The sequence below is a fragment of the Eleginops maclovinus genome, chromosome 16 (genome assembly GCF_036324505.1).
Source record: "Eleginops maclovinus isolate JMC-PN-2008 ecotype Puerto Natales chromosome 16, JC_Emac_rtc_rv5, whole genome shotgun sequence".
Lineage (NCBI taxonomy): Eukaryota > Metazoa > Chordata > Actinopteri > Perciformes > Eleginopidae > Eleginops > Eleginops maclovinus.
This window is the reverse complement of record NC_086364.1, coordinates 3,601,018-3,611,514: the sequence shown is the minus strand read 5'-3', so window position 1 is coordinate 3,611,514 and position 10,497 is coordinate 3,601,018. Positions and strand designations below refer to the sequence as shown.

The 10,497-nt window shown below is 41.0% G+C and overlaps 1 protein-coding gene across 2 annotated transcripts; it reads left to right on the top strand.

Moving 5' to 3' along the window:
• The first annotated feature begins 264 nt into the window (after positions 1 to 264).
• LOC134878414 (zinc finger MYM-type protein 1-like) lies at positions 265 to 4,887 on the top strand. Of its 2 annotated transcripts, XM_063904444.1 has the most exons (4): positions 265 to 1,605; positions 1,862 to 1,960; positions 2,161 to 2,241; positions 2,418 to 4,887. In XM_063904444.1, the coding sequence occupies exon 4, from the start codon at positions 2,474 to 2,476 to the stop codon at positions 4,748 to 4,750; it is 2,277 nt and encodes a 758-aa protein (XP_063760514.1). In that variant the 5' UTR covers positions 265 to 1,605; positions 1,862 to 1,960; positions 2,161 to 2,241; positions 2,418 to 2,473; the 3' UTR covers positions 4,751 to 4,887. The 2 variants fall into 2 exon arrangements, with proteins under 2 accessions (XP_063760514.1, XP_063760513.1); XM_063904443.1 differs by lacking the exon at positions 265 to 1,605 and having other exon boundaries at positions 1,672 to 1,960.
• The last annotated feature ends 5,610 nt before the right edge of the window (positions 4,888 to 10,497 follow it).

Genomic DNA, 10,497 nt, shown 5'->3' with positions numbered 1-10,497 from the left:
TCTCACATCTCCTCCTCTCTACTGCTGAACTCTGGAGCCCCTCAGGGCTGGGTGCTCAGCCCCTTCCTGCTCATGCTGTACACCTGCGACATGAGGAGACACAGTAGTTAAGTTTCAAGAGGACACCATTGTCATTGCAGTCAGGCCCGTCGCGTTCAGGTAGGCATGGTAGGCAATTGCCTAGGGCCCCCGAGTAGGAGGAGGCCCCCCAAAGACGACAGGTTAAGATTTTTTTTTTTTTTTTTTTTTTTTTTTCAAAATTCAAAGAAAAGTCTGATACAAATGCAACATGAATCAAACAACATGCATACCAATAAGACAGGTCATGTATTCAACAGCAATGACGATTTTAAATAGCTTCATAATAATAAGCAGTCATCTGTATATGAAGGGCTCTGCTGCGACTGCGAGGGCAGCAACAGCGCCTCCCTAGAGCATGCGATGTCCGAAAAGCGCAACGACACATTGTAGTCGAAATACCCCAGCTCGAGGGGGCCCCCCTTTCCCATGCATTAGCGCGACAGCGTCAAGTGCAAGTGAAAAGTGAAAAATTAAAATGAAGCGAAATTATCTCTCCGGCAATCAAAAAAAGAAGAAGAAAAGGGAAGAGGAGCAGAAAAGAAAACAAGACACCGGTAAGTAGAATATACACAATCAACATGAAAATTGTGCCAGGCAGGGTATACCATATTTTGCTAGAGTAGCGAGGTTGTAACGACGACTAGCTAGGAACCAGTGGTTTGGCATGCTAGCATGCTAACCAAACTTAAACTGCTACCTTTGACTTCACTATAAGTTCATAACGTTATCAGCTGGCCAAATTGATCAACGATTAATTCCTCTTAATATCCTAAATAAACTTCACATATGTTTTCAGTCGTTAGAGCCTTGAGACAACCAGTGAAATAGTTATTCCTGTAGTAGCTAGCTATTTAATAGGAGATTAACATGGGAGTTTACAATAATTTTGCTAGAATACCATTGGGTTGATTTACTTACTTTATTTACATTTTAACGGTTAACATCCCGGCGCAGATCAGCCACATGAAGAAAACAGCCACTTTAGTGTCAATTAATCCTTTTCTAAACCTATTCTGCTGTTTGTTGTTGTTGGTCTCCATGATAGCTGTAAATACCACTGGACCACCGTTAAAAACTGTACCGATAGCTTTGAGCTTTTTCTATGGGACACAGACAGTACACAGACACACACAGACACACCACGGGTGCGGGGATGGCGCTGTTGCCACTCACAGAATTGATTTCAGGAAAACAGCTCGTCTTAGTGACTGTATTTCTGTTTTCAAACCAGTGAAAACGGGATTATTGTAAGATTTTATTATTATTATTTTTTTTACTTTTTTTTGGTGAAGCAGTGCTTCACCTGTAGTCGTATAGAAACCGCCACTAAACCGCCTAGTAGGAACTGTGTGTAATGCTTTTAATATCTATTTCACCACAATTATCAGACTGTAAAATGATAGGATTTCAAAAGCATTTGAAAAATAACCAAGCTAATCATACAGTACTTATTCTTTCTCCAAGGGGCATTGCTGAAATTTCTTCATCCCGCTCTACCAAGTGTTGTCTCTGGTGCTACTGAAGGTAACGTTCTTTTCTACCTATTATTAGTGCCTTCTATCAACACACTTGATGTTATCAAAATGACTTTACATTTTTCTAATTCAAGTCATAGTTGTGTGTATTCATTCCACTTGCCCACAGAGTCTTCTGGACATTTCAAATATGTGGGACATTCACTAATGTTAATGAATAACTGAGTTGTTGAGATCAATGCATGCAAAATGTGCAATATAAATAAAAAGAATATTATTTATGTATTTATTTATTTTTGCACCAGGGCCATCAACATCGTCTTCGTCACATGTTTATGAGGAGGAGCAAGTGGAAGACAACATTGCGGCGTCCACACCACTTCCCAGCAGTGGTTCAACAGGAGGTGCATTAAGCCGCACAATTTCAACTTATCACCTATCATAGTGACCCAAAGTTATAGCAGCATGTGCTGTGAAAGTGTATTAAAATGACCATTTGCTATAAAGCGTTACACAAGTAGATCACCATACCTTAAGCATTTAGTTGTCGTACTTCACACATGAAACTGTGCCATGAATTAATTTGTAATTACATATTTTTCAGCAGTGCCATCAACTCCATCACGACTTGAGGAGGAGCAAGTGGAAGCATCCACACCACTTCCCAGCAGTGGTTCAACAGAAGGTGCATTAAGCCGCACAATTTCAACTTATCACCTAACACCCATGTGCTATGAAAGTGTATTAAAATGACCCTTTCTTTTTAAAGCATTATACAAGTAGATCACCATTCCCTAGTTGCTGTACTTACCACATGGCAATTGTGCTATAAATTAATTTGCAACTATATGTTTTCAACAGTGCCATCAACTCCATCTCCACTTCATGAGGAGGACAAAGAGGAAGATGACATTGACATGGCAGAGACCACCCCACCATCCAGAACTGGGGTACCTGTAGGTATTGCAAGCACCACATTAAGTGATGACCCAGGATGTTGGCCCAGTGTCCTAACAAGCAGTATGCGCTGTGAAATAGTCAAAAAAGGACCTGTGCAAATCATGGACATTGAATTCCCGCAAAACTTAGACAATCCTCCTCGAAGATTCACCAAGGACAGTTACAAAAGAACCATGAAAAATGGTGAGAATATACATCGATCGTGGCTGGTGTATTCCATCCACACAGATGGAGTGTTCTGTTTCCCTTGTACTGTTTTCGGGAAGCGTGAGCGTGACAATGCCTTAACGACCTGTGGCTACGGTGGATGGAAGAACCTTTCCTATCGCCTAAAAAAACACGAGTGCACAAAGGTGCACTGTGACAATGTGAAAAAGTGGCACGACCTTCAGAGGAGACTGCAAACCAGTACACTGATTGATCAAAGACAGATGGAGTTGATGCAACTTGAAGTTGAACACTGGAAAGGCGTGATTCGGAGAGTGATTGCCATAGTTTCCCATCTGGCAGAACGCAACCAGGCTTTGAGAGGAACTACCAGTACCGTGTATGATCGCCACAATGGGAATTTTCTGGCTCAAGTGGAACTCCTAGCACAGTTTGATCCGGTAATGAATGAACACATCAGACGAATACAATGCAAAGAGACAAAGGTGCATTACCTGAGTGGAGTCATTCAGAACGAAATCATTCAGCTGGTCGGAGACAAAATCCTACAGGAGATTGCAAGAAGAGTGCACAAAGCAAAATACTTCTCCGTGATCATGGATTGCACTCCTGACATCAGCCACAAGGAACAACTTTCTGTTGTTCTCAGGATTGTCAACTGTGAAACACCTGTTTCTATTGCTGAGCATTTTTTGGGATTTGTACATGTTGAAGACACAACTGGTAAAGGGCTCAGTGAAATCCTGCTTGACCAGTTGGAGAAGCACAACCTCAGCATTTCAGATTGCCGTGGGCAGTCATACGACAATGGCAGCAATATGATGGGCCACAAACAGGGTGTGCAGGCAAGAATTTTAGAGCTGAACAACAAGGCGCTATGCATCCCATGCAGCAGTCACACACTAAATCTGGTTGTGTCAGATGCTGCCAAGTCTTCAGTGTTGTCCATGTCTTTTTTTGGTATGCTGCAACGACTGTACAACCTTTTCAGTTCCTCTGTGCACCGCTGGGCAATTTTGAAGCAGCATGTGAAGCAGCTCACCCTTAAGCCACTTTCAGGGACGAGATGGGAGGCCCGAATTGACAGTGTGAAGGTAGTGCGGTACCATCTACCTGAAATACTAGACGGACTGTCAGCACTGGAGACATATGCTACAGAGAAGGGGGACTCAGAGACCATGTCCTCAGCAAAAAGCTTACATGGTGAGCTTAAAACATGGTCCTTTCTTCTGTGCACAATAACCTGGTACAACGTTTTGTATCAGGTTAACCATATGAGCAAGCTCCTCCAGAGCCCGGATGTTTCAATGCAAACACTGAAAAAAGAAACCGAGGGAGTGACAGAGTACCTAGAAGATTTCAGGGAAAATGGACTCGCATCAAGCCAAACGGATGCAATGGAGATTGCAGAAGATCTGGAAATTGAGAGGAAATTGCCTGAGAAAAGGCAACGTAAAAAGAAAAGGCAGTTCCTTTACGAGAGTACAGATGAAACCCAATCGACCCCAGAAGAGGCCTTCAGAAGGGACTTCTTCCTGCCTTTGGTTGACACTGCCATCACCAGCCTAAAAGACAGATTTTCCAGACTGGAGGGGGTGTATGCCCTGTACGACTTCCTGTTCAGCATTGATATCATGAGGGCCACAATCAAGACTGGGAAATTGCATGAGAGATGCAGGAAAGTGGAACAAACCCTCCATGATATTGATGCAGACGACTTGGCATTGGAGATCAACTCTGCTGTCCACACCTTTCCAGATGAAGTATCCAGGTGCCCATTTAAAATGCTGGACTACATATACAGTGAGAAGCTGTTGGACCTGTACAGCAATTTAAGCATTGCACTGCGCCTACTTCTGACCCTTCCTGTCTCGGTTGCCTCCGGAGAGAGGAGCTTTTCATCTCTGAAGCGCATAAAGAATTACATGAGGTCAACTATGAGCCAAGAGAGGCTCTCTGGACTGGCACTCATGTCAATTGAGAGTGACGTCCGCAGGTCTTTGGACTTGGAGGGGATTGTGTCTGCATTTGCTGAGGCCAAGGGCCGCAAGCAGCAGTTTCAGTAGGAAATAAAAAAAATAATAAAGGCTACTTTTCAGTGTATGTTTGACCTCTTTTGTGATTAAAACGCACAGAATTGCGGAAATTTTTTTTTTAAAGGCCCCCAACAACTTCTTTGCCTAGGGCCCCCAAAATCCTAGAAACGGGCCTGATTGCAGTATGGCCTCCAGGGGGTGCCTATGAGGCAGTTTCATTTAGTTCTACCAGGCAAGCATTGTGACAAAGGCCTTGTTCAGTCTATCATCCGAGTCACCCACGGACATATTGATGAATGCACAGGGAGAGTTGTACTCACAGCTCACACTGACGTGACATGCAGTACATTCTCCAAAGTCTTTTTTCTGACCCTGTAGACAGATTCCTGTTCTCAGTCCTGTCAGCAGACTTTGTGAAACAAACTGTCAATATAAAAATATTATGTTTACCATCTCTTCATTTGGGACCATGTTATGGTTCACATGACTTGAGCATTACACATTCTCTTTATGTAAGATTGGACACATTCATTAGTACAGACACACCGCACACACACCAGATTGAGATGCAGATCCCTCTCTCTCCATTGGACTGTTCCCTGATTTCTATTCACTCCATTTCTTATAGATGCACCAAATTACGTGCAGACACGCATAAACACATGTAACAATTGACCAGCTTTGGCTAAATGTTACTTCTCATAATAGGCCACGGATAATATTATAAGATGTCCTATAATAAGCAGTATAATATCATATACAGTGATGTGACAAATGATGTGGCATAATATAATATGACATCATGTTCTTTGTCAGAAACTCAGACCAAAGGCTTATTTTCTCATGGGTGGCTGTGTTTGATTTGATCTTATCTTATCTTAGATGAAATATTATTGAAATTGAATTGCCATTCCAAACCTACTTCTAGAAATGAAATACCACACACTAACATAGTGTGTATGAGTAATTATTTGGCTTTTTTCCTCTTTTTCGGTTTTAAAGATATTATGAAAGGCAGCTTTATATTATTTTAGGGTAACAGGAGTATTTTACTATTACAAGACATGAGGGCTTTTATTGGATTTATTCATCACATGACATCCATCACATCACCTGAGTCACAGGACCCAGAAGACATTTCCTGTATCACAGGAACTACATGGTATGACTCGGCCACATGATCTGGGTCATACGAAACGCAAAACATGAGTCACAGGACCCGCATCACCTGACCCAACACTTACCTGGCTCTCCAAGACCTAAACACCTAACCAGAGAAGACATACTACGACACTCGGTATCGACTGTCAGGACAACATTTGGTGCGTCGGTTGACTTCACAAAATGGAAAGACGCATATTATTTTCTTTTAAAAATGATATGCATTAAATATTCAAGTATATGCAAGTAAACGTAAAACTGCTGAATAATGCGTTGAACTTTAAAAGTTTACCACCTACAATTTTAAAGGTGGCCTCTTTATGAGCCAGTGTCGGAAAATGGCTAGAGAAATCCAGATCACTGTATAATTGTTCAGCAAGAACAATAACAACCTTGAAAATAAAATAAAACTGTATTCTTTCTTTAACAAGGTTTTTCTTGGTGAAAATGCTGTCAGTCCAGAAATGTTCTGTATTTATTGACATTGTTGTCAGCTGCTCATAAAATATCAGTGAAAATTGTGAAATGTAATTGATGGCTTAGATGAACAGTTTGATTAATAACGGAGAGTTTTTGGGAAACTCCTCAGACAATAGCATTGCAGAAGTTGTCTGTGGATCACTCTTCAGGATCAAACACTGCTACGTGCTTACCTTTCTAAGAGGACTCTCTTTTGCTAATTTTAATTGCGGGTTTCCTCAAGGGCCTAATTCTACCTCCTGATCCTCTGTTGCTTCCTATATACGTGCTTCCTCACAGCTAGATCCTTCACAGCCACCAAGTCCCTGAACATTGTTCTACAGATGACACCAGTTATATGTTACTCTCCATGAAATCAAAGCTATCAAAAATGAACATTGATTAACTGACATCAAGCTTGTTGTCCAACAATCTCTACTAGAATGGTAGCAAGCTTGGTTCTGTCATCAAGCATATGAATGTGGAACCCCTATGCGCCTGTGTATGTCTTAGATCTGTGAATGCTGTGCTGGTTGAAGAAGAAGCAGCAGAACCCTGAAACACCAAAAATGACTTGCATGAATTATTATGGTAATATGGTTGCTTCAGGCTACAACATGTAATGCTGTACAGGCAACAGCACGATTTAGGTCATTTTTCGGGGTGTGTGTGTGTCTGCGCGTTTGTTCCTAATGAATGCAATTTTTCTTTCTTTCACTTTGTGTATCGTCAAAATGAGTCAACCCCTTGTTTCCCAGGGTTTCATACCCTAAACACATTTTTTATTTAAAAAACAAAACATTTATTTATTTTTCTGGATTATGTTGACCACCTAGTTACATGCTGATTTCATTTTTTATTATCAGTTTGATGTCACATTAACATTTAATGTTTAGGTCATAAGTCTGAGTGTTAAAATGGCTGTTAAAATTAAATGTGTAAAGGAATAAATTCATGGCAGCATATTTTATTATGTATATAGTTAAAATATCTGTCTTGAAACTTATATTTGTCTGATTTGAGAACATCTTGAGAAAATGCATATCAATATGTGTCTGTAATGTGATTAAAAGGTCAACAGAGACAAGGACAAGGCCGAAGAAATCCAACAAAACCTGACCTGACTTCAAAAATAGGGTTTCCAATTATTTTTTCCCGCCCACGTTGAACTAAAGCAACATATCACTGCATTACAGTCGAATATGTTAACACCTGCACTAAGTACAACATTTAACAAGTTTCAAACCTCCCATGATGGTAATGTTTTATCGTGCTTTTATTGAGTCAATTCTGTCATTTTCTGTAATGTCATGGTTTGGTATCCTGCCTTTAAAGAGCAGAAACTCTCACTCACATCATAAAGTGATCGAGCAGACTGATTGGTGAGCCACGGCTAAACCTGGACACCCTGTACCTCAGACAGTTACAGCGTTGATCCGGCTCTGTTTTGGACGATGACTCCCCCCTCTGCACTCAGAATTTAAGCTTCTTCCTTCGGGCCGGAGGTGTGTTGTCCCAAAGCGTAGAACAAAGCGACATAAAAACTGCTTCATACTGGCAGCTATCGCACAAAAGAGCAAGTCGGAGCAGTGTCACACAGATGCCTATATATTTATTGATTAACTTCGAATGTCCATGTTTTGAGATGTGAGCAGGGTGTACTTTTATTATAGATGTGTCTGTTCTCTGTGTTGTTTTTTGAATGTCTGTCAGCATGGATCCATTGTCTTTTTATCTTAAACCTAAAACTACCTACGGGTACAAATAAAGAACCTGAATCTGAGGATCATTAACGTTTCTTAGCAGCATGCAGAGGTGGAAAAGTACTCAGATCTTGTACTTGAGTAAAAGTAGAAGTACTCAGATCTTGTACTTGAGTAAAGTAGAAGTACCAGAGTGTAGGAATACTCTGTCACAGTAAAAGTATTCTAAATGTTCCTCCAGTAAAAGTAGAAAGTACTCTCATCTAAATGTACTTAAAGTAGCGACAGTAAAAGTAGTCATTGTTTGATTGGTCCATTTCAGAATAATATCTCTGATATGTTTTATAATTATTGATCATTAAAGTGTTCTCAGAGCTGGTAAAGGTGCAGCTAGTTTGAATGGCTTTGTATACTGCAGGGTAGCTGCTGGATTTACTGCAGGTGAACTAAAGTCTGATTTAAGGGCTGATTATATTTACCATCAGTAATCCAAATCTGTAAAGTAACTAAAGGTATTTAATAAATGAAGGGAGTAAAAGTACACCATTTACCTCTGAATTGTTGTGGAGTAGAAATACAAAATAGCAACAAATGGAAATACTCAAGTAAAGTACAAGTATCTCAAAATTGTACTAAAGTAAGTTACTTCCCACCTCTGGCTCCATGTGGACTCAGTGTAGAGAGAGTTAATAACTGTATTATCTACAAGGTGTCTTACGTATTAGTTTGAAATACTGTTTCATACCTTGGGTTTATTTGATTCTACTGGTGATTTTATTCTCCCCATTTGACCCCAGTGCATGCTGGTTGCCCACAGGGACTGGCCAGTCAGGAAGCAGGAGGGCTACAGGCACTTCCTGTCAGCAATCAGCGCCATTCAGGTGTGATGGATGGATATAACACACACACACACACACACACACACACACACACACACACACACACACACACACACACACACACACACACACACACACACACACACACACACACACACACACACACACACACACACACACACACTCTCTCTTAGAGTTATTGAAGTTAAACAGTGCTTGGTGTGACATTGCAATCCATAACACTAAACTATAGTGTGGGTTCCAAAACCTGACATTGCACAGACCCAGTGTGTGTGTGTGTGTGTGTGTGTGTGTGTGTGTGTGTGTTTGTGTATATGAGTGTGTATTAAATATTTTTGTCAGTTCACTCTACTTGCTCTCCACCGTTTTTTAGCCTCTGTCACTCTCCTCTCCCCGTTCATCCCCCTCTCTTCTCTCTGAAAGTATACAATATATTCTACTTTGATCAATTAACTGCAAAGTCATTTGGACTGGGACAAAAGACGAGACAATTGATAACTACATTTTATTAAAATGACGAACAAAAACATTAATGTCTGTAACGGTGAAGCCCCCAGCAGCAGCCAGTTAGCTTAGCATGAAACGAAAAACAGTAAGCCAGGCTCTTTTTGCAGCTCATACAATCCATGATTAACACATTATAGCTTGAGGGTAATGTGTACATAACTAATTAAAAGAAGATAAATGAGTTCACTGCAGATCAGAGAGATACTGAACAGAAAAGAAAAGATAATTAAACCTGAAGTTCTACACAATGGCAGGGAACACTCTCAATGGAACATTTTCCCTCCACTTTGTGTGCCCACACAAGAAATGTAATTCAGCCTTACTGTAGGCGTATTGCTTAACTAGCGTATACTTCTGTTCTTATAAGTGCTATTTTGAGTGCATGAGAGCGTCCCAAATGTTGTAAAATTTAAAGACCATCTCTGGTGACCTTCCAGTTCCCAGGCCAAGTCCATAGGGGCTTGGCCTGGGAACTGGAAGGTCACCAGTTCAAGTCCCCGAAAGACCTAGTGCCACCGTGGTGTCCCTGAGCAAGACACTGGTTACCTACACTGCTCCCCGGGCGCCGTACATAATGGCAGCCCACTGCTCCTAACACTAGGATGGGTCAAATGCAGAGACCGCATTTCGTTGTCCTAGTACTTGTACTCTGTGCAATGACAATAAAGTTGAATCTTCTTCAATCTTCTTCTTAGCAACGTCACAGAAGTGGTGGCTCCAGCCAACACAGCACTATACAAATGGCGGTTGTTAGCTAGCTAGCTTATTATGTATTGCCCATCCTCGTGTGGACTCTTTATTGAGGATTTGTATTTTCTTTCTTGGTTAGCTAGCTAGCTAACAGCGCCGATCGTCAGTTCTGGTGAGGGCACACATAAGCGATTTTAAACAACAGTACTGTCTATATTCAACAAACTGTTCAAGTGCTCAGCGTGAGAGAGTATTAAGGTACAGAATTTGTCTCTTTCCCATGGTGGTCCCAAAGACCCTACCTCTAAATAACTGCTTACCAGCATTATTAGTTGTATTAATATGCAAATTGACGCACGCATGCCATTAAAAATGAAAACTACTACTACTTTGTCTG